The sequence below is a fragment of the Ischnura elegans genome, chromosome 5 (assembly GCF_921293095.1).
Source record: "Ischnura elegans chromosome 5, ioIscEleg1.1, whole genome shotgun sequence".
Taxonomy (NCBI): domain Eukaryota; kingdom Metazoa; phylum Arthropoda; class Insecta; order Odonata; family Coenagrionidae; genus Ischnura; species Ischnura elegans.
Window position 1 is genome coordinate 131,015,225 of NC_060250.1, and position 24,886 is coordinate 131,040,110.

Consider the following 24,886-nt stretch of genomic DNA (forward strand, 5'->3'; position numbering starts at 1 on the left):
TCCCCATCAACCACTTCCCTCTTCAATTCACAATAAGGCCTACTCCCTTTCATTCTCTCTAAAAATCCTATTCTTTTCCTTCCTCTCCCTCGTTTACCTATCATTATACCTTCTAACACTGTTTTCAGCATACATTCCCCGCTAAGTACTCGCTCCATCCAAACCTTCTGTCTCCTCCGTATTTCATCTTAAAGCTGCCTCTCCTCACCCACCATGTCCAGCACTTCGTCATTTTTTCATGAATTGTTGAAGTATTTAATTTCTGATGATAAATTTTTCTTAAATATTTAGAATTTATGGATCTCTTAAGATTACCATTCAGCACTTCACGTTCAGCGTGTCAACCTGTTGACGGGGGTGCTGATTTTTATATGAAATGGAAGCATTGCACTAGTCGCAAATAATCCTCGTATTTTGGCATTCATATATAGCACCGTGTTCGTCCATTTTTTACACGATACTTTTACTCGTATTTCTGTGTTGGAAAAATTTTAATTCTCTGGGTCGCGGGTTTTTTTGTGTATTTTTTTTAAATTTATGCGCGCGCTTATGGTCTAGCTTTCTGAGAATGATAATAATGATGGGCTGGTTGTGATTTTCAATGAAAATAGAGGTCTCCGTGCTCGTCAGGCTTGTGTGTGTATTCATAGCCCTCTATCCTTTGCTCTTTTCCATTTATTGTGCCTGGGCATAAGCCACTGATGGAAATGCTTTTTAATTTCTGGAATGGAGGTCTGCGTGAAGGTTTTTACTAGTGTCTCGTTAGCTCGCTTTGTTCCTTCATAGGAGCTCGATTTTTAGTGTAACCACTGTGAATGGACGCCATTGCGTTGCGTCATCTCCCTGCCACGCTCAATCGATCTCCTTTAATGCATTTCCATACAAATCACCCTTTCTTTTCCTTCGTCCCCTCTCTACTCCACATTTCATTCCAATTGTAAACATTATTATATAATTTACTCGATAGTTTCAGGCGTTACTTGATAAAATTACTTCATATGAAAAAAACAACTATGTAAATTACACAAATTCAATTTCAAACGACCGGTTGCGACATCATCTAAAATCACAAAACCTTTATTGTGAAACGTAATCAGCAATAATAAAAAAGACAAGTAATACAGTCAAAAGTTACTATAGAAATAATATACTGATAAAAACTATGAAAAAAGATAAACTCGAGAATCATTGGTGAGCATGCGAACATTTTTAACGGAGAGAAGAAAAAAATTATCAAATATCGAGAAAATAAGAATAACAATTTGATTGAAAGTATCATCATTTGGGAAGTGCAAACTCATTTAGCTCATATTAACGTAGATGAATTTTAAAATACACTGATGCAAATCTTCCCTCTCAACGATTTCGGCAGGAATATTTACTGAGGGAACTTTTTTTATGGAGTTGGTTGAGTAATGCACCTCTCCTCCGCCCACTTGTTCATCTGGCCCACCCCTCACCTTTTCTGAAGTGCAGGGGTACACCCCAGTCATTCTCCAAGGGGTAAAGTCTCATCTTTTTGGTACAATTATTTTTTTGGTGCGACGAGACATGACTCGAGTGGAATTGCAGGCGCCGTTGGCTCTTCTGGCTGAATCACAAAAGCGCCTTCTTCCACATCGCTCTCTAAGCCTTGTTTTTCCTCAATCCTTCAAGGCGCCCTTTTGGGCCTGGTTTCGTTCTAAATCATTCAATGAGATTTTTTCTCCGCTTTAGATGGCGTTCAAATTAGATCCTCTATTAAATGTCGATCATTTTCCGTAATAAGGTATTGGTTTCAGTTTGAATTCATGTTTTTTATTCGGTTCTCGGGGCTTGAAGAGTATAAAATTCGTAAATTTTTAAACTGTTTTAAGACTATTTCGGTCTATGTTCCGACAGCATAGTCTATAGGCCTGGTCCCACTATGCTTCAATGCGTACATGCCACTTTTGGGTTGAGATTAATCGATTTTTTTTAAAGAATTACTTTGACGTTCGTATACAAATCTTAAATTTTTCCCCCGTCTCTGTACGCACCACAATAACCTCTCTATCGTGGCCGCGTCCTGGCTCTTATTTCCATCTTACAAATTCTCTCATGTTTTTCAGATCATGAATTTTCCTTGGAAGTCTCCCCTTTTCTCCGTGTTCAGTTAGTCTTGATAATGACGGTGTAAACGTCGAAACTAGTAGACTGCAAAAAAATATAAGTTTTGTGGAATAGTACTGTGTTTTTATTTCACCATGAATATCTCATCGTTCCACCAAGTAACGCCTAAATCGGTTGATTTTATTCTTTATAATGAATGCTTGCGTTCGCACTGCTCATCGTATTTTAAGACAGGCTCCATTTTTTCTCTTGCTACAGAAACAGCGACGCTGCTTTCTTTTTATTCTACACGCCACCACCTCTGTGGTAACAATGGCTCGATTTTTTATCATTTTTCTTGTGTTGTTAAATAGCGAGTGTCAAAACACAAAATGGGACACTTTACTCGGATTGAATGACGTCGCCTTAAAAAGTCATACGAAATGGTTTCACTGCCATTGCGTGTATTTTCTCTGGCCTACAAAATTCTCGTTTCATTCTGGTTTTGAAAGAGTCGCGATCCCTGTCTTTTAAGACTAGACTGAAGGACTATTTCTTTGTACGATGAAAACTCACGTTAATGAAGACATGTGTGGGTCAGGTGCTGTTGTTTTTTGTTATTTGTGTACTATTTCAACCCCCTCTACCTTTTTCGCAACTTTTGTAAGACTTATGCTTTTCTGTTTTTCAAAATGAGGAATAATTATAACATTCATGGAACAGTGAATTGATTTCGTATAAATCCTGGCTCGAGATCAAGTTTTTCAAGAGAATAATCGAGTTGTTCTCTCCAGGAATATAGTATTTATCTTAAGGTTGGAGTTTTTTATTGCTTCAACGACGTTATCAGTGAAGGGCCACACCCAAGCGTGGCGGTCGTATTTTGGTGGAATGTCTCCCCTCGTCATGATCGCATCCTGGCGAGACCCCAGTCGTCCCCTTTTGCCGTTGCGCTAACAGCGAAGCGGACGTATGAGTGTCTGCGACAGGGTCGTCCTATTCCTGGACGCCGCCATCAATTTTCCAGCTCAAGTTCAGAGATTGTGACAATGACACTTCCTTCCGTGCTACATTGAACGCGCACGTGTGAGGCAATTTTTCTTCATTTTTTCCCTTCTGTATATTTCTGTCGTGATCTTGGTGGCCTGTTGTGTATTATTGAAAGCCTACTTAAATAAAATATCCTCAGACTTGTTCTAGAAAAACGGCTGTGTAATTTATATTTGAACGATGGATGGGAATACGGAATTTTATTGTCCACACATCCGAAATTCGCGTGCGAAATGATATATTTACTGTCTGCGATAAGGTCTTAATTGTCACACGGTCCGCGCTTTTTGCTTACAAATCTAAGTGTCACAATGGTCTCGTTTACGGAGTATTTTTAATATCAATGTTTGTAGCGTTTTAAAACTAAAGATGCTCATTTATCCGTCTTTCAATCCGTCGTCTACAATAGTGACGTGACAAAAATCGACGGCATAAAGCCTTTTAACGGATGAGTAGATGTTTGGCTCATGCCATGAGCCCATGCTGTGTGGATCACGCTCAACTACTACTGCCTATCTCCTTGCGCTGCTACGCGACGCGGTCTAAAATTTGCATCTCCTCCCTAGTTCCTCCACTTAAGCACGCATTGCGCGTCCTATTTGACCTACACACACCTCTGAACAATTATAACCGTGGCAGCGAAGCAAGCAAACTCCTCTTTTATCTAGTACATTCACCTTATATTTGAGAACCTTTTCGTATAAAATAGGTAATTGTATACCGAGACACAAATTCAAGGTGTCATTTTTCAGTCAAAGTCGTTTGAGTAACTTACCATTCCATTAAAAAAAGGAAATTTAAATTCCATAATGCTCCCAAAGCTCACGGTGAAATATTGGTACTGATTGTTTAAGTTCGGTGGTCGGTGGTGGTATAGGTATTATATTGGTCGGTATAGGTCGGTGAAATAAAGTTCTATGGGACTTCACAAATTTCTAAACTTCGTTGTTTTACAAAGATGAGATTGAGAATGTGTTACTATTCCACGTTAGACCATCATGAGAGTGAAGTTAATGTCTCCCCTTTGGCTTTACCGCACTTCAAGTGTGTTTGAACTATGCTTTAATTTTCGAAACTGCCGGAAGACTCTGGTTTAGACATTTAAGATCCCATAATTTTATCACGGTAACTAATTCTCCCATGGAATGAAAACGCGTGGACGGACCACCGTTTGACGTTCGTATTTATGGCGCATTGTGTTTGAATTCATTTTCACTTTCCGCGCGAAGGCGTGTAGGAGTGGGAGGGGTGAAGAAAGGACTCTCTCAACGGAAAACACCCACGCTCCGCATGCTGACCATTTCAGATTCGTTTTCGGTGGCCGTCGGAAACGAATTTATCGTGTCTGGCTTTTAGCGACGTTCGGCTCAACGATTTATTTTGAATTTTTACCTGTTAAAATATTGATGTTGTCTAGTTTCAAAATTTGCTCGTAATTTATTGTAATCAATGAAACTGTATTTATTTGTACGGCTGTTTTTAAAAAAAGTTCTTTCTTTCCCCGTGATGCTCCAGGAAAATGTTTTAATGATTGTTCATTTATATATTAATAAAACTATGAAGGGTTTCCTCCGTGATGAATCAATCAATTTTTTTTCAATCCATAGGCAGAAATGAGTAAGTAGTTATAATTGGCCAACAAACGAAACTGGACCTCACCCTGGGCTCGCATTCGCCCCTTCTACAAATATAATTATACCTATTCGTGTCTTTGGGGTGTGCGGTGAGATGCGGTGTGTATCAATTTCCGAAAATATTCCGCTAAGCTTATATCGCGTGAGCAATTGAGAATGGAGAGCGACACGGAGAACATTATATGAGAACCCCACTATATTTTCAGGTCCGAAAGAAACGATAAATTAAGAAAGGTATTTTGTGGAATGGATATACATGGGAATTCGCTGTTTCCTCGTACGATAGAGGACTTAAGTAAATGCTGGTGAAGCGATATGGATTATGTACTTCCTTAACTCCTCGGGAATTGTTTTTGTCATATTCAATCAACGAGTCAATACATTACTCCTCATTTTCCGTGAAAGTGTAGATTATAATATAAGCCGGAAACAACTGTGGTCTCTTTATTCTTTCCTAAGAATGCTTTCCCGGAGGGTTAACGCCGCCTATATTTCGACCCGAACAGCTCCAGAAGTGGGCGACGAATCTGGAAAATACCTGTCTCGTCCGATTTCTAATTCATCCTTTGGTATTTAACCTCTCGTTAATTATTGGAGACTATACAGTGTTAGTTATTCGGGGAAATTGTTTGACCGCATTTCTTCTGGGAGATTTCCTTGGATGCGTGTGGCCTTTCCCTGCCATTTTTTCCCTTCACTGCCGTCCCCTCCAACCGCCTTCTAATCCCACCAACAGTTAACCGTTCGGCAACAGCCCTGGGGGAGGAAGGGGTGGCAGTTGACGAGGAAGACGTTTTCCGCTGCTCTGCGTTTATTTCGCGGTTTTCCGCCAACACCCCACCTCCCCCGAGAGTCTTTCATGACAATGGGAGGCGCGAGTGGCGATTGTCTTCTGTTCGGAGAGCGGGAACGAAGAGGCTCTTTCTGGGAATGTGGAGAGACACTCCCTTTGGCGGCCGCGTGTGGATTATGGCCGACTGATTGCACGAATGTTTCGCTCCTTCGAAATGAAAGAATTCGCGCGAATCGACGGAAACTACGATTTGTATCCCCATCCTGGTGTTGTCTCTTTTCCCAATGTTTAAATTCGTATTTTGGAATTGAATAAGGAAGTAAATTCAGGAATCCTACGGTGCATACTCGTGTTTGACTTAAAATTTCCGTTGGTATTCTTTAGACGAAAAGTACCGCCGATATAAAGTTTTTGAATGGTTTCCTCTCGCTGAACATTTACTACTCTAAAATTTAAAGCTATCAGTTAGCCAGTGTACTTGGGGCTCAAAGTGGTTGAACTCTACACCATGGATTGTAAAATTAATATACACTCCAAAAATGTCCCTAGCTTTCATTCTCCTGGGTTTTTAAAATAATCTTCTATTCATTTAGGTACGTGAAAAATGTGTTTTGGACCAGAGAACGAACGATTTGATGAAAATTATTCCTTTGAATCCATTCATTTGGGTGCCGTATTTAGTTTATATCCTTCTTAATCTTGTCCTTGAAATCGTTGAAACTTCTTACCTTCCACTTGACTTTTGTTATGCAGATGGGTTTATTCATATTCAATTTCTTAATATCTTCAATCTCAGTGTAGTGTGTGGATTTAGTTATAATTGTATCACCACTGTTATTGGTTTACAAGAACCGGACATTTGTTAACATTCCGCTCACTGTTTGTTTCCGGATGGGCCTCGTTGTATTATTTTCGGCTACATTATGCGGAGCCGACGAGATTGTTTCCGGCCATTAAATCTGTCAGTGGGGTCTCTGCTCCTCTCTTCACTCTTTACTGGTTCTCACCTCTTCTCTCCATCGATGCTGCTGATATTTCTTCTGGTTCTCTCAGTCAATTGAGGCATCGCTCGGATTTCAGCTTGGCTTCCCCTTTCCCACCGCAGCGTGGGAAGGTCAGTTATAAAGAGAATTCGGTGACATGGAAACGCGCAGAGGAGGAGGGAGTCCATTTCCCTTCCTCTCCCTTGCATTTGGGGTCGTCCTTCCGCCGTCACCCCTACCTACCCGTCCTCCGCCCCAGCTTCTGGCTCTAATTTACGGGCGTAGAGGTGCGCTCGAAAACCCTGTGGACCTCCTCCCATCCCCCGCGCGCGATCGTATATTCTCACTCTCCCAGTAGAACAGTGAAGAGCAAAGACGCCGACGCCCTCTCTGTCCCTGGGTTGGGCCAAAAGGGTCCACGGGCGACAATAGGCACTCGGTTGTGTCATGCCCACTTTTTTCCCCAATTCTCTCTCGTGTTGGGGATTGGTGGATGGATGCGGTCACTCAGGGCCGAGTTCAGACGGACGCTCCAAGTTAAGTGCCGATTGACGCGTCTCTACCCCTCGATCCATTACCATTCTCTCGCACGCCCGTGGAGGATTCCGGTGCAGAGTGATAACCTTACCCGTATTAATGCAGACGGGAGCAATTCTCAGATATGGTGGCCCAGGTGGCAGAATGGTGAAGTCCCTGCCTGCCAATTCGGGGGTCGCGGGTTCGAATCCTGTATGTTCGGTTCGCCTCAACTCAGAATATGGGTGAATGTTAAGTTCTGCAGGTCCGGTCCCTTAATTAACCGAAACAGAGGCTACGCCGTCTAGGATATCGGGGGTGGGACAGACCGGGGGCAGAATTGTAAAGTTGTAGTAATAGTAGTAGTGATTATGATTTCGGTTGAGTGATTATTCGATGTGGCGTATAAGTGTGGAAGAATGAAAGAACAACTTAAAGTCAGTGCACGGCTTGGCTCCCTTCTTCCTATTTGTAGAGGGTAATCTCTATCGTGTCTCTATGACAATTATGCCAACAATATCCGCATCAAGTGCTAATAATAAGTTTTGTCTACAGTAATTTCTGACCAATGCACACGGAAACATTTTCGTTGGCATATGAAGTACAATGCTGCGGAATAGCGGCTTCAAATCTAGTATAAATAAATTTTTTCACTTACCGATCACAACAATCTTAGCTAAAACCATACCCAAAATAAGTTCTCTCCAAAGTGAATGCTAAGCGAGCAACTGGCGTGCAAACTGAAGTCTGCAGAGCCGTTTCTCGCGGAGGTATAGAACAACCTTAAGACTGGCTACTTTCGATGAAAACGATTTAATGTCGACCATTTTCGAAACAATTCGTATCATTAATGTATCTAAACCGATCGAAATTACCTGTATCATTTTAGTGGGGAATTTCTTGTGTGACCTATTAGCATATTATGATTACTACCTAATTAAGGCTGAAATTCTCTGTGTGTTTTGGTTTTAAATGTGATTTTTTTTCGAGGCTTTTGAATGGCTGCCTGGAAATATCTCGTAAATACCCCGTTAATTTGTTATAATTTTATGAAAACGAAATACACCCGTTGCAATTATTATTTTCAGCAGGGAAACCGCTGCCATTGTCATTTTCAGCCGGAAGAAAGTTGCACATAAAAAAATGCGGAAAAAAAACAAAAAAACATTTTTACGAAAAAATGGTTTCCGAGTTGAAAATATTGTTGTTAAATCTCGGAATCGAAATCAGCACTCAAAAATACACGCAGGCACCAAAACTAATCTCTCCACCACTTTTTCGCAGCTAGACCGTATTTTACGTTCTGAATGCTTAGATCAGGGGTCTCCAGCCTTCTTTTAATGCAAGGGCCAAAAATCGATTTCACATCGTCCGCTGGGACGCAATCATCCACGTCACTTTACCACCTCATCAATAAATGAAAAAAAATTATAATTTAAAATTGTAATAATTTTTATTGGCTAAATATTTGAATCGATCAATACGATTTTTTTCATTGCTTATTTTTTGCGAGTGTATCAGTATTTGTTTTTTTACTGTTTTATTGCTTTAGCATTTTTGTAGTTGCGATACAATATTTTCTTTAGCTTCTGAGGGCCCAAGAAATTAGCCTGCTGGCCGCATGCGGCCGCGGGTTTAAGACCCTTGACTTAAACAGTTAGCCATAAGTAAAGTTTTATTGAATGCTATTGAAAAATGTGAGCATCACGTGGCGAGTAGCGAAAGCCTGCGAGCGTTTAAATGTATGATTGGCATTTCCATTGCTTTAGCGTTTTTATGAGTTTAATTTCTATAGAATGCAGTCATTTCCTGTAGTTGGCACACCTGTGTCCCCATTCAAGGGTTAGAAAGTTATGTACTTCACTTTAGCGAAGTGACATATTTTATCGTGTGCTCGTAGTTCGCACTCCCTATTTTAGACTCGGTGGTGCTCGCATTCACTGCTTTATGATCACGGGATGAAAAGTGAAGCTAAGTTTAGTGAGTTGCGTGCAAGGATAGGAATAATTTTTTTCACCGCAAGCGTCATTTTTCCCTCCAGATTACCTTCGCCATTTAATGCATTTCGCGTGAATAATGAGGCATCCCACCCACCTCAATCACTGGCGGTTTTTTTGCGTAAAAATGGTCCGCTTTCTCTCGACGTGGATTGGCAGTGCGCCAAGAAGGATTAATCCAAAGGATATTTGGGCAATATGGAGTGTAGCCAAGGCGAGGCACTCTCTATGGGCCCGGAATTAAATTTATGGAATAGGTCTACTTGCCATGATGGAACTCCCTTTTCATTCGAGAACAGCGGTGGAAATCACATGAATGGCAGTGAGAAAATATTCCCCTGGACTCCCCTGAATTCTCCCGGGATTCGAACCACGGATATTTGGCTCTCGGCGTCACTGCGTAGACCACTACGCTATACACATTCATGATTTCCCTCGGCAATTGTACAGCCTGTTGCAAAGTCTACAATTGCAGAGTTGATTACGAATTGTGCAAGTGGAAACAAAATCGGCGAATTTTGAAATTAAAAAATTCGCGCGCAAAATCAGATCGGGTATGGCTAAAGTTGTGTTTAAAAACTGCAATTGCTTCAGGTGGATTATATCAAATAAAATGTTGACGTCGGTTTCCTTAAACCATCCCGCATATCTTCGGATCTGATGCATGAGGCGCCCGCATTCATTCTGCGGTGCGCTGACAGTATGGTAGCGACGGGCGGCAAGGAGGCGAAGGAATTTTTAGACTGATTTTCTGTTTAGACTGAAAAAGCTTTCAAAAAATGAGCAAACATCTATAATTTACGATATTTTCGTCAAAAATCGTACCCAGCCAAAAGTGTTGATGGAAAACCTCTGATTCGTCTTTAGGAGCCATCAATACATATAGGTACCAAATATCATATATGTAAATGACAATTTCAACACTAAAAAAATCGCTTTTCTATATTTATGACTAGATTCCTCACACAACCCCTGGGCTTTTCCGTATATCTTTGGTTGTATATTTCCCCTCTGTATCCCCACTCTAAGTCTATTTCCCACCCCTTCCTCAAATCAAATCCACCTCCACCCCAAGCATGTAAAATCCACCTCCATCCCCTCCTCAAAGGTATGTTCTCATGTGCTGCAATATCTTGTATGAGATGATGGCTCTGTGAGCATTCAATAATTTTGGAAAAGTCCAACAACCTTTCAACCTTTAATTCAATTTGTCGAACCTCCACTGTGTCACGCCTGAATCGGTTGAACTAATAATAATCGCATTGTATATCAATAACCCGAGGTGACAGTGGCACGTTACTAATCCTTGTATGTCTCTTTTGTTACGCAGTGAGGATCGCGGGTCCCGTCTCGGTCGGTGCGACTCGCTGCCCGCGTGCAGGGCCGCCGGGCCCAGGGGTGAGCCCGACGAGGGCCGACGGGTGCGGCGGCGCGGCAGCAGCAGCTCCCTGCTCCGCATCCGCTACGTCATGCCGTCCTCGCACCTCACCCTCCGCGAGGAGGACGTGGTGCGGCTGGCGCTGGAGTTCATGCACAACCGCGGCCTGCACATCTCGCAGCTGAGCGTGGAGAGGGAGACGGGCGTGATCAACGGCGCGTACGGCGACGACGCGCTCTTCCTGCGCCAGCTGCTGCTCGACGGGCAGTGGGACGACGCCGTGGAGTTCGTGCAGCCGCTGAGGGCGCTGCCCGCCTTCGACTACCGCCGCTTCGCCTACTCCGTCCTCAAGCACAAGTACGTGGAGCTGCTGTGCATCCGGTCGGAGGCGGCGGAGGCGGGCGGGGGCGGGGGCAGCGCCGCCCTCGACACGGCCGTCGAGGAGGTGGTCAAGGCCCTCGCCGAACTCGAGAAGGTCGCCCCCTCCAAGGAGGAGTACTCTAACCTCTGCCTCCTCCTCACCATCCCCAGGCTCACGGACCACGTGCAGTACAGGGACTGGAACCCCAGCGGGGCACGCGTGCAGTGCTTCCGAGAGGTTTGTGCTTCACTTACAAATGGGCATGCACTCCACGAGGCCTAATACACTCGCATTTAGTATATTATGGAGGTCTTGTGGTATGATAGGGGAGTTTGGGTTGGATTTATTGATCAAAGTGTCCCATGTTCAATTCCCGGCTGAAGCCTTTGAACATCCCTGCGTAAGATCTTAAAGTCCGGGGTGGCCCTCGGTTTGGAACTACCTTTTTCACATTTAATTTATGGTATTCCCACGCTGTCTGGGGTGAAGTCTAACCTCACCTATCCTTACCAACCTCCTCCGGATTTAATTGCTGAATGTAAGTGGGAAAATATGTCAGATATTATAAATTTTGATAATTAAAAATCTGGTAAAATAAAATAACAATATAAAATAATTAAAAACAATAAAAAACAGCATTGAAATCTAAATGGGAGCAATTAATGTGTTTAAGTGGGTGTATAATCTCCAAATTAATGTTGGAAAACGGCTTATGCTATAAATCTTCCTTGCTAGTGAAGTGATTATTTCATGACTATGTCTACTTTTAACATTCCTGATTTTCGGACACATTACTTACCACCCTTCTGTGGTATATTTCCCGTATTGTGAAAAGTTTGTGTACTAGTGTAAAAAATTATGCACTCCCGTTGAAATTATGTGAGAAAGGCTCTCCAGATTCTGTTGTGTTTATGGTGAACGCTCATCAGATCTCTGGCCGCCCAATGCATTGCTTCATTTAATTTCAGCTGACAAACTAGCAAGTGGATAGAAAATAAAAATGAACTCAATTTAATCGCCTAGTCTTGATGCGTTTCATTTGTTTTCTCCATCATGCAATGATCAAATTGTGCTGTCAATTGTGCAGTATATCATAATTGAAATGCCAATAATATTTATTCTTTTTTATTGAATATTTTTCATGTTGTTGATTTGTTTTACCGAGTCCTTGATAAACTGAAATGCTCATTTCACTGTTGTACTTAAGGGACTGTGCAATTAATATTTCACGAAATCCACCTCGTGTTGAAGGTGTTCCCGCTGGTGGAGAAGTTCCTTCCGAAGGACCGGAGGAGCGGCAAGGGGGACGTGACCGAGTCCACGGACAGTTCGCCCGTGTCCCGCAACGACCGCCTCGTGCAGCTCATCATCAAAGGCATCTTGTACGAGTCGTGCGTCAACTTCTGCCAGCAGCAGGCCACCTCCTCCTCGTCCTCCTCCTCCAAGGACGGCGACTCGGCGCCCGAGATGGTGTTCGCCCGCCTGCTGCCCCCGCAGGGCGCACCCGCCGCCGCGGGATTCACCGACGCCGACCTCAGCCTGCTCTCGTGGCTGCAGTCGCTGCCCGCGGACGCGTTCGGCGTGCCCTTCGAACAGCGGACGCTCAACGTGGACGTGGAGCGCCTGCACAAGCCCTCACTGGACACCTCGTGGACGGAGCACATGCTGGTGACGCCCATCAAGCCGCGCGGCACGTTCCCGCACTGCGCCATGCCCGCCTCGCGGCCCCGCTCCGCCGACCTCATGTCCCGCTCCCTGCTCTCCGCCCTCGACGGCCTGCCCTTCGGCCTCTCCTCCGCCGAGCTGCGCGCCGGACTCACCTCGAAGGCGTCGGAGCGACGCCACCCCGATGTCCCCGACGCCACGGCCATGTCGAGGAGCTTCGCCAGCTTCCACCTGTCCGGGGGCGGGGGAGGGTCGTCTGGGGGCGGTGGGGGCGGGCAGAAGAGGCCGATGAACGCCTCCGTGGACAGGCTATTCGAGGGGGAGGACGCCTTCGTCGGGGGCAGCGGGGGCCACGGCGACCTCCAGGTCAGGCAACTTAATTGACATCATGCGATTTCCCGCTCTTTCCATATTTTATTTGGATTTATGTGACTCCGCCCTATTCTCTCTCCGACGCTTTCGTTTAGTTATTTTCCATCTTTCCAAATATCTCACTTACCAGTGTACTATGAAATAAAAGTACACAACTTTGCTGTAGACTTAGCAGAATTCGAGATTTACTCACCTTATTTGTTCCGAAAAATTGCTTTGACTTTGCTCTTATAACACCTGCATTTAACTATCCATTGAACATAAGTTGAGACGAAATCACTTTTACATGCTCCTGAAAATTGGTTATTCGACTTATTCTCTAACTTACCTGATTGTCTGTAATTTCCAAAGTGACGTTGTCATTTCATTATGTCGAAACAGTCAGTCTAAATATAGTCTGTAGAAACATTGCAAAATCAGCTTAATTCTTTTCTCAGAATCTGTGAAGCCTAATGTGGTGTTCTCCGTACCTTTAATTACAATTTGAGTAAAATGTATTTAAAAACTACATTAATTCCTAAGTTCTTAATAAGTATTATTATTTTTTTTCCCTTTTTGACCTTGTTTAATATATAATATAGTATAAACTCAAAGAAATACTATATTATAGTTCTTAATAAGGTAATCGCAAAACACTTGTTTTACCTCGAACTGCAAGCATTTCGACTGATATTTGTCGCCCCCACTTGCACACAGGTGATCATGGAGTCTGCGGCGTCGCGGGTGCCGGCGGGTGCGGCGTCGCGGAGTCCAGAGCGTCGCGACGGCGTGATCTCGGGTGCGGCGTCCGCGGCTTCGACGCCCGAACACCGCGCGCGCGGTAACAGCCACCCGGCACTCGTGGACTCTCCGCGCTCCTCACGGCGCGACTCACTCACCGACGCCCCCAACGTCACCCCCGCTTACCTGGTGCCCCCCGCCGCCCAAGGGGGCGCCAACGGAGGAGGCTCCAGCGACGGGGACCTTCTCAAGGAATACCAGCGGCAGAAGCAGCGGATGCAGGAGTCGATGCAGGCCAAGGAGAGGGAGGAGATGATCCGGAGGTTCCAGGTGGACGACGAAAGGTAGGCCTTATCTCGCTCACACGCCCCTCGAGACTCCATCATGGTGTAGACTACTGATACTCGAGCAAACCCCGTGGACGACTACGCTGCTGTTTGGTCTAAGAATTGTATGAATTTGAGTGTTTTTGGAGGTAAAAGTGAAAGATTTCTGATGTTAACTTTTTTCGAAGACAGTCCGAATTTTATTAAGAAGTACCCGGGCAGAGTAATTTTTAGGATATTGGCGTAAGCCGGGTTGCGTACCCCACAGGAGACCATGGCTCTCCCGATAGTCTCCGGGAAAATTTGCTTCAAAACATCAACTTTGCCAGGACATCGCAAATTCATTGTTGGATCTAGGTAAATTTTTTTGAGTTTGCAAATGATTAATGAAATTCATGCAAGTTAAACAGTTTTTGAGGTATAGCCCCTACAATGTGCACGGAAAAAAATCTAAATTTCCTCCATTTTGAATGTTTAATATTGGTAGGGGATGGGAAATTTTGGTTATCTTAATGTTTCGCCTGGTTTTTTTTTCCGGTTAGTCGCCCCTCTACCGAATTTCAGCTCGCATCCCTGCCCCCCCCCCCCCTAATACATAGCTGGGCTGTCTAATACTGGATCCGCCACACAGTGGGCCAAAATCCAAAAAAGCTAGCCAAAAGTCGAAAAATGAAGTTAGCGCAAATCAAACAAAAACAGTTGATATTTATTATTAAGCATGTACTCTATAAGATACCATACAGAGCATGGAATACGTTAATATAATTTTTACAGCTGGTCAAAGTAGAGCATGTCGGAGTGATTTTAGCGACCAAATTTTTTCCGTTGAAAATAGCTAAATTTGTGGCTTCATTACAGAGTCGTTGTTAACAATATTGGTTTCAAAGAATTTTTATCCATAAAATTGGTCTTCATAAAATGAATAGAGACAGTGTTTGTTTCATTTTACTGGTTAATTCATATTTTTATAATTTTTCAAAAACTGTGTTGATTTTTCATTGAATCTTATGTTTGACGGTAATTATCGTTTGTATCAGCATCAGGCTACACGGAGTTATTTGTACTGTGAGATAGACAAAATCATATAGAACAATGTAAAGAATGCAGTTTTTGCGATAACTTGCGATTCTAATTTTAACAACCATATTTCTGTGAATCCACCCCGGCCGCACGGTCCACTGTGGCGGCCACGAAACGGCGGCGCACAGTGGGCGGAAATCGAAAAAAGCTTGACAAAACTAATATCTCCGTTATTATTCAACGTACATCCACGATTTTTTCATTATTTAATTATTTTTACCTCCTTAATCCGATTCTAATGTTATTTTTGCTGTAGAACAATCAGGGGCCTCTCTAAAATAAAATGGCGGAAACAGTAAAAATTCCCTAATTTTAATATTAAAAGCGCTGCATGTTAGATGCTTATTATATTCATACAAGTACTATCACTGACTTAGAAACTTTGGTGCATAACCCTAAACAACTTAACCGTGATGTATCGATACATCATAGAATGTATAGATGCGTGGTATCTATGTAATATATGTAATATATGGATCTATGTAATATATGTAATATATGGATTTTACCAATGTATTCCACGGAAATTAATGCAAGTATTTTTCGATTATTTTCATTAGAAGTTAAAACCATATTTCTGTTTCTGAAATGAATGACTAATGAAATGGAAATAATGCATACCTGAGTAAATACAGTTATAGGTCTTCGTTACCTGAATCAATCTCGTCTCCATCTGACTCTGCGTTCTCGTCACTCAGAAGGAGGTTCCTAGCTCCCTTAGGTACCTTCACATTTCCGTGATTTGAATCGATTGATGAGGATACTATTGCGTCCGAAGATAGAAGAAGTCTTAGAAAAATAAAATTTTGCACTGGAAATTTTTCTGGAGTGCTGTTCTTTGAACCTCCTAATATCCTTGTGCCTCGATGCCTTCGACAATTGTCCAATGTAGCACTGCTGCTTTTACAATACACGCTCCATGTATTAGAATCTTATGCACAGTTGGGGGTATATAATACCATTCAGATTGCTCCACATAAAGGGCGGCAGTGGAAGAGCAATACTCGCGGAAACGATCTTCATCAATTAGAAGTCGCTAATTTCCCAAAAAAATCCTTTATCTCTGCATCTCCCCCAATACTAAATTTTTTAATAGAAATTTGAATGCCAATAGTTTTTTTGACTCTACCGTCTACACCATTCCTTGGCACATAGCATCGTGCAGTTCTTTTCGAGTCACTTTCCTCCTCTTCATTTTCTCCCCCGTCGGAGATAAAAGCTTCTGAATCTACAAGCCACAAAAAATTGCTACATTTTCTAACGTTGCCTTATCGATATAAAATATTTCTACAACTAGTGGTGTTAATCATACCTGTGACCGATTAATGTAATCTCTCCGTCGTGTACGACCTCTCTGTATTAGAGAAAGTTCGACAACCGGTAACCAATCGATGGGCTCACCTAGGAGAACTCCTCTGTCAGTAGTCACTGTGGCTAAAAGACGTCGATGTTTCAACACTCACCAGCTAAGTTAGACTGACCGTATGAGTAAAACTGAGGAAGCAAGACATTATCTAAGCCAATAGAACGTGCGCATTTTTGGGGAAACCGCCTTGTAAATCGGCAGCTAACTCATTCACTAGCGTGTTCCAGAGAAGCGATCTTTTGGAGGGCATTAACCGATGCACGTGCGCTGCGGTGGTAAAACAAATAGCGGCGAGTTTCAAAGAAACAACCTAGCCCCAAACACCAAATTTAAGAGCCCCACATTTTGAAGGAACAATAAGCTGGAGTAGTCAAGTAGTGGTGTTACTTAGAGAACTACTAGTTGTGGAAGCGGATTACCGCCCCAAGGAACAATTGCGGTCTGTCGGTCGTGTGCACTGACCGCGCCTGCTTCGATTCTTTCCCTCTCCTCAAGGTCGGTGGGATTTCTACTTTGAAGGGACCTAAAGTGCGGGAAATTCCCTGTACATATGTATGTGAGAATAAGTACGAATAAGGGAACAAAGCACTCTGCCGACGTATGGTCACACGTCCTCATAGGGCTCATGGGTGACCGGCGGCAGCAGCGAATTTTCTACTTTCTATGTGCAACAAGAGAGTACGAAATTTTTTTGGACAAAATATTGCCTTTACTTTTAGATTTCACATCTTTCCTAACAATTGGGGTAAAAATAATAGTGGTGGAACCACTATTTGCTTTAAACTGGAGCAAAAACCAAATCAGGGTAATCCGCGGCCGGGCCGGGCGGCAGCGTTGACTTTTTATACATAACCCATCAACAAGCAAGGTAGCAAGTTGGAGCAAGATTTTTCTTTTGGATCATATAGTCAAGATTTAGGTCTTTATTTCCATATGAATTTTAAGATCGAGTCTCGTCGCCCTCATAAAGTTTTTTTCCACTTTATGTCAAAAATAGTCCAAAAACAATGCACTTTTGAATGTTTAATTATTATATGAAAAATTGATAAAAATAAATAAACCATCCCGTGTAATTCTTAGGAAAGGTTTACTCTTTTACAAAATATGCGTTGTAATTTATGGAAAACCATATTAACGGCTCAATAGCGAAAGTAAATACTCGATTTTTGCAGAAATTCAGAATTGACATTTTTTATAATTTTTTCTCGTCTTTAACGGATTCTAATGATTTAATGGGTGAACCAAATATTGAAATAGCCATAGTTCCTTAATCCTTGGACATTATTCTATCGGACTGCACCATTTTTGTTTACCAAAAAAATAGTGAAAATTTAGGGTTTTGTCACACTTTTTTCGATTTCCGCCCACTGTGCGGCGGGACTAAGCGAAGAAAGGATATGATATCCGTGCATAAAGACTACGGAATACTAAAAGTCCAATGACATTTGTCACTTGAATACATATTTTATGAATAATTGTCATATTGTTTTTGCACATTATACTGTAAATGGCTAAATTCAACGAACACCATGTCGCAAATAACAATTACTTGCTATGTTGGTGACTGGCAATTCTACGATTAGGTCATTGGAAGGTTTCTCAGCAGAGTTATGGGCTAAAATATCTTCGAAAGGATTATCTCAGAATTGCGGATTTCCCTCAAGCATCATGGGCAGGCTGCGGTCGAGGGGTTTAGGGAAGGTCATGCACGTGCAGCGGCAGGCGCCCGCGCCGATTGGTTGAGGATTTGCGACCCTCCGTACTTACTGGCCCGACAATGCTGGTTTTACAACCTTAACAGTAATGACTCTTTTCTACTTCCCCTAATTCATCGGTAGCTATTCCAAGTTATGCTTTTTACACTTTTTTGTCTCTTTTTGCCGACCCTTACCGCCACTTGTTCCGACAAATGGAATTCTTAGTTAGTGCCCCTAGGGGTTTTGCGGTTGTTTTTGCGTACCACATCCGTCAGTTGTCCTAGAGAGAGTGTCGAGTGAACATCCACTAAAACACTCGATTGATTTGTTCAACGTCAGAAGCCCTTCAACGGAGGATATAGTTACCTACTTGTACCTGGGAACCAAAGCCTCCTTGCACCCGCCTCCGTTTCGTTGTGACTTCAATAAGTGTACTCCGCATCCATCGAAAAAGATTTTACTTTCCATTGTGGCGAGAAGCAGTTTGAAGTTAAGCAAAATTTTTATTTTTAAAATGATTCCTAGTTGGAGTCCGCAATTTGTTTTTTGCTACCCATGTAAGAATGACGATAGTTCGCCTGTCGTTGGAACTGATTACTTACCTGATATTTTTAATGTCTTTTTGATTCAAGTTTTTGACAGTAAAATTATTAGCTAATATTTATTCAATATGAAAATTATAAATTATTATGGTCTCTGCCTCTGGTTTACATTTATGTTGCATTGCACTCAACTAAGTACTTATTATTTTGGTGCCTTTATGGTATGTACCCTTTTCTGACGGTTTTACCCTTGGGTCTTCGCGTGGAGGCCGCGTGCGGACGGTAATAAACCTAACGGTTCGCGCGCTTTCCTAGCCCTTTTCACTCGGCGGCTGCCCATTTGTGTACCCACAATTGTTCTCTTACTTTGAACACGTTCAAATGTTTCCAATCTAGAATTGAATTTTCCCAAAATAATCCGTCTGTGCGATTGGCTCGCTCATTTATAGCCGAGTCAGTTTCCCTTCAGTATTCATTGTCGAATTGCCGAAGGACGTTCACAGAGTTGTTGCTCAGTTATGGATCAAGATTTACTTAGTGTGGTCTTGGCAAATAGAGAGGCATAAAGTTTTAATACATGGAGCGAGAATCGTTAAATATGACATTCTTCCTATTTGGCAGCTTTCCGAAGAGGCATTGGAAGCCCGACATTAGGATTAGAACATTGGAAGATTAGATCAAATCGGGTAAAACATACCAGAAAAGTATGCTTTTTGACTCAAAATTTACTTTATGCACAACTATTTGATAGCTTTAACGTTGTAAACAGTAGAAAGAATTCTATTTTTCCCTTGATATTCCCTGAGCAGAAGGTAGGCGTGCCCCTGTAGAGTTTGCTTCCCGCATCACATTCGCCTATTGTAATTGTTATCGCCCGTCTAATCAACATTGTGGCCTACATAATCCTAAAAAAGTTCTATTGCACGTTTAAAATACGCAATTTGTAAAAAGTTTCGTTAATTTACTAATACTTTAGACTCTAGCAACTTTTGGACAGCTTTTTTCGATTCTAGCCCCCTGTGCGCCGTTTGATAGTCGCAATTTTCGGTGTGAAAGTATATTGTTGAAATGTTGCTATAGTCTTACCTTATTTTCGGAGCTGATTTACAAGTAAGTAGTTGAAAACATTGTTCTACCTTAGGCGTTCGTAGCGTTCCATTCTCGCTGAGCTCATTTCCCATTGGGAGAGAAAGTCAATCTTCCCTGGTGTTCCGTCTCTTGAAATCCCGGAGGTCACCCACTTCTCCCCCTCTAGTGATATTCCGTCGACTCGAGGAAGAATCCTCATTTCAGGACATCTCTCTCCTTCCTCTGCATATCGTATTAAGTTTCTACGGCGGATATCGTTAGTCATCCGCGAGGAGGAAGCCCATTAACTCGGTCCCTGCCTTGACCTTTGACCCGGCCGGGAAGGTGTTGGGCAATATTCATGGGCCCACGGTCAGTGGCAGTGGCAGCGGTGGGGGCCAGTGTGGCGCGGGAACTTCATCGGGATATTTTCAGCGCCTCCTTCTATAGCCGTCCTCTGCTTCGTTCGACCTTGATGGACCCATCCCTCGTTCAATACTTAGTAATTTTCATGCATTAATGTCATTAGTGAGGCCAAATACGCATCCTAAGATGTCAATGGGACTAAAATAACAAAAAATAATAGAAGCGGATGTGGTTTAAATATACCTATATAAAACGTATGTACGGTCGATAAAAGCATATTTTGGCCGTCAGGAGTCCAATAAAAGGAAAAACCTTTTTACGACTTCGTTTCCTTAATTTATGGAAAATGTGTAAAGATTTTTTTTGGAGATACTTGAATTTATTTTTGCTGAAAATAGAAAGCCCTCATATTCCTTTTCCTAGACCGTAAGTAAATATGAAACTACATATAATTCTATTATTGGGAAGGGTCTGTATATTTTGATAATACTCGGCATTTGCAGTAGAATGTGTCCAACCTGCTTTGAAGACGGAATATCAGGTATAAAAGGAATATCGAGGCGAATTTTTAGCTTTGCTCAAGTTGGTGTTCTCCCCAATAAATCGAATATTGCCTTCGATTCTTTTTCATTGGATTCGTTTCTGCGGTGTACTTTATTTTTAGGTTTTCTTCACTTTTTTCTCCTTTAATATTCGGCATCGTAAAATCATAAATGCTGTAATTTGCACGAAGAATTAGGACCTTAAAAGATCATTATTAATCGTATTAATTTGGAATTAATAATCAAGTGATAAGTTTCTTTTTGTCTGTGTCCACACGTACTATACGTACAATACGTAGTCCATTAGTCCAATACATATCATACACATACTTCGTATCATCATCATTATTAGTCTTCATGCTCCGAGAGAAAAATTAGTCGTAATTACAAATAGTGTTGCCGCGAGACTCAAGACTTTCTCGTCTCGTTTTCGAGGCGAGACCGTTGGGTAGAATTCGAGACGAGACGAGACCACTTTTTTACTAGACGAGACGATACCACATCCACGAGACTCTCGAAAGTCTCGAAATTCAGATATATGTACTTAATTGGTATTTGGTATAGTTTTATCCCTAAAACTGTCCTTCTGTTAAGACGAAGTCACGTTAACGTTTTTATTAAGCATTAAATTTGAAATATAATTAAGCAATTACTTTTCGATAAATTATCTAACTATAAAAAATAATTTTTGCTGAAAGATCAATTTATGAATGCATGAGCGTGACTTCTGAGCCATGTTAGGGAGTGTCAATGGCTGACTATACCTTGTTTCCTGCGATAATAACCTTGGAAAATTTATCCTGCAGAAATTGAATTATTTTCTAAAAAGGAAACTTTCAATGCTTACTCCTACGACCAAAATATCTTGAATAATACTCGCATGTGTGTTAAGTATCGCTCAGCGGCACTTGCATTCCTTCTTTATACGTAGTTTGCTTGCTAGGGGAAAATGATGGCCCATTTCGAATTGTGCAGAGCACATTACCTCCGCAGAAATACGGATGATAATTGAAATAACTATGTACCTCTTCCTGCATGACACATGTTCCGAGGTTAGTGAGGACATTTAGCATAATGTCGCTAAATTATGTTGAGGATGCTGCTATTACTAAGGTTAACTACAATTGACTTTCCTTCGACTAAGTTTCCTAGCCAAAAGTCCATACTGAATCATTCGTTCGGGAATTATTCATCTGCCATTCATTTTAACTCCATTCATCATATTTTCTCCAGAACCACTAGTTAGGGGAGAGAAATCTTATTTCATCAGCATGCAGTCCATTCTAAAAGGGGCCTGAAACCTCTAGAAAAAATTTATTACTTAGCAGATTTGTGCGAAATTTCTGAGAGGAAAAATTATTCGCCCTGTCGGGAATTTGAACTCCGATCCCTCGATTTGCGGCCAAGTTTCTAATTACTTACTCTGCTTTTTGAAGAAATTTTTATTTGATTCCAATTAAGTATTCATAGTGATTTTATGCCTCCAGATTTTTTCAATGTTTCGATGATATTCCGTTTAAACCAGCGAGTTGACGAATTTAGTCTTTAAAATCAGCATCTTTATTCAACTGTACTTTCTTGAAAAATGCTGCCCATTCTGCTTGTAAGACGTTGGGCGCTGGGGCGCTGATCGCGTCTCTTCTCCCTCTCCTGTCACCTTCTCGCTTAGGCCAAATACGACGATGAGTTCGTGTGAATATCCCTCGTGAGATGAGACCACAGTGACAACCTGAGGTGCGACCGTGCATATGTCAGTATGGTCAGTATATTTTTGGGACCACTACGGATCATGTGACATTCCACTTTTTCCCTAGTGCCCTCTTCCCAAAGCCTCCATTTCCGTAGCGAAACCCGATATCCCCGCAGGTGTTTCTGGGTAATCGATTACCCAATTCATTCATTGAGAAAAAATATCAGATTACAATGTCTGGGTATAGTTACACATCTCACTTGTAAGGTTTTTTTTACTAGGGGTATCTAATACCGTGGGAATCAGTTCCAAGTAGTTCTTCAGGACTGGAAGATGGGAAGGAAGCGATGTTGGAGGGGGGAAGTTGCGTGCGCGCAGCGCAAATATTCTCTATTTTTCCTCATATAGATCGTGAAATCCGTAGCGCACTTTAGAGGTTCAGTGAATGCTGGTTTGGTTAGTGAGATATTTTCATCGTATTTGGAGTTTTAATATGAAACGTGTTTACAGAAGCGGTGCGGAGAAAAGAAATGAGAAGAAGAATAAACTCTTTTATGTTAATAATATCTCATAGAACTTCGGTGCATGGCTGAACAAGAACAGTGGTTCCTGTATCGATTTACTACACAATGAGAGTTTATATACAGATTCAGGTACGTTGGAATATTCGTATTTTCATTTTAATAGTTTATAAAATACCTTCTTGTGACGCGCTTCGAGTGAACTTTGCGTGCGGTTCTTTCTTCTCTCTATAATTGCGTTTATTTTTTAGTTCGTTTTGTACGCGCATTTTAATTTTTTGTGGGCTTAGTTTCTATTTTCAATATACGTATTGCGCCAAACGCAAACAAAGGATACTGGTTTGCGTTTGGATTTCACAACCTACATTGATACAAAACACGGATACAAAAGGTGGATTTAACTTTGGACCAAAGGGTGGGGGACCAGGGGTGTGTTTCAGAGTCTCCCTTTCCGAGCGGATCGGGAGACTTGACGCGGATTCTACGTCACTTACTATCGGCCAAGCAATCCGTGCGTTTCAGACTGACTTCCTATCGATTCAATCCCTTTTGCAGCGGTTATTTTTTTCTCTGTTGAATTATCGCACACTGACATATAATTTAGAAGATGTATTTAAAGGCGCAACAATAGGGACTGTTTCATTTTCGTACCAAATAAAATGGTGTTATAACAATAGCCGAGTACGTGCAGAACAGATAGCAAATTAACCACATTATTTTGCGTTATTTTAACGTACATAACTCGAGCCATAAATAATAATGGACACTATTCAACCTAATTTAATCGCTGTACCTATTTCCTTCCAGCGTACCTCCACTTTCACGGAAAATTTGTAAGGCGTTTACGGCATATCATGAAGGCCATAACATCATTTATGATCGATATTCATATTTAATTGAGATACTGAATGAAAATATGACAATTTGGTTAAATAATTGACTAAATAAACCATATGTTGTTGGAAAAAATGATGGATTTCGCGACTACCTGTAGTTTAGTTCTTACGAACAATCACCTATGCTCTCACGAGAATGAAAGAACAAACTCGTTCAAAATTTTCCTTCATTCCCGTAATTTGATCAAAACGACAGAGTATTATATTTTTAAAAAACTACAGACGGACGATTCTAAAATAATTTTACCCCGCAACAACGTCAATTATGTATCAATTAGCACTTATGTAGCCCGTATACTATACCTTTCGCCTCCCTTGTGAAGTGTCAAACCTTGCGGGATGTTATTAGCGCTGCTCACTTGCCTCTTGAAACTTGTGACGTTTTCTCGTTTCCCGTTCAGGATGACTGTTGACGTCATACCAAAAGCGGAACGCTTTCCGATCGTATGTGTGAAACGCACGGAAGACGAGCGTAGGATAGGTTCCCGATCGACTCGGAATGAATCCGTTTCCGACGCCGCCAATCCTATGAGACTCTGAAACAACCCCCAGGTGTGTGGGGACCCCTGGTCCCCCACCCTTTGGTCCAAAGTTCCCCTGTTCCCCCCTGTTTATTTGGCATTTTTAAGACCACTTTAAAAGTCCACTTTCTTCCCCTGCATCGATATTTAAAGAACAGTGAACTGTCGGTGGTGACTAATTCAGGTACTCATAAAGCCTTTTACTGTAATTGTGCCCAATATCCCACAAGATATCTTGAGAGCATTAGTAGCCTAATGGGGAAGTAGCAAGCATTGAGATGACACTGTGCCAACTTCTTTGTAGAAAGTATGAGGATGCTGATGCGCAATCCTTCGAAAATAGAGCAGGTCCCTACCTTTTTTCCTCTTCACGTTACCTTTCTTCTCTCGTACAGGAATGACCTTTGTTCGACTGCATTGTGAAGGCTGCGAACCCGTAGGGACCCCAAACATAAAAACTCATTGTCGACCGGCCTTCACCCTTGTGGAGCCTTTGCTTTAAGCTTATTGTGTTTTTTTTTATTGGAGCTGGGCGCTGCGGCGCACAGTGGGCGGAAATCGAAAAAGTGTGACAAAACCCTAAATTTTCACTATTTTTTTGGTAAACAAAAATGGTACAGTCCAATAGAATAATGTCCAAGGATCAAGGAACTATGGCTATTTTAATATTTGCTTCACCCATTAAATCATTAGAATCCGTTAAAGACGAGACAAAATTATAAAAAATTCCAA

At 42.0% G+C, this 24,886-nt stretch overlaps 1 protein-coding gene across 2 annotated transcripts in view; it reads left to right on the forward strand.

Annotated features, from left to right (window-relative positions):
* Positions 1 to 24,886, forward strand: part of LOC124159564 (WD repeat-containing protein 47) — a 569,600-nt gene that overhangs the window by 253,994 nt on the left and 290,720 nt on the right. For both annotated transcript variants that reach the window (XM_046535460.1, XM_046535459.1), the window contains 3 exons: positions 10,374 to 11,019; positions 12,034 to 12,813; positions 13,516 to 13,883. In XM_046535460.1, the coding sequence (XP_046391416.1) occupies positions 10,513 to 11,019; positions 12,034 to 12,813; positions 13,516 to 13,883 (1,655 nt within the window). In that variant the 5' untranslated portion in view covers positions 10,374 to 10,512. The remainder of the gene's footprint in view (positions 1 to 10,373; positions 11,020 to 12,033; positions 12,814 to 13,515; positions 13,884 to 24,886) is intronic.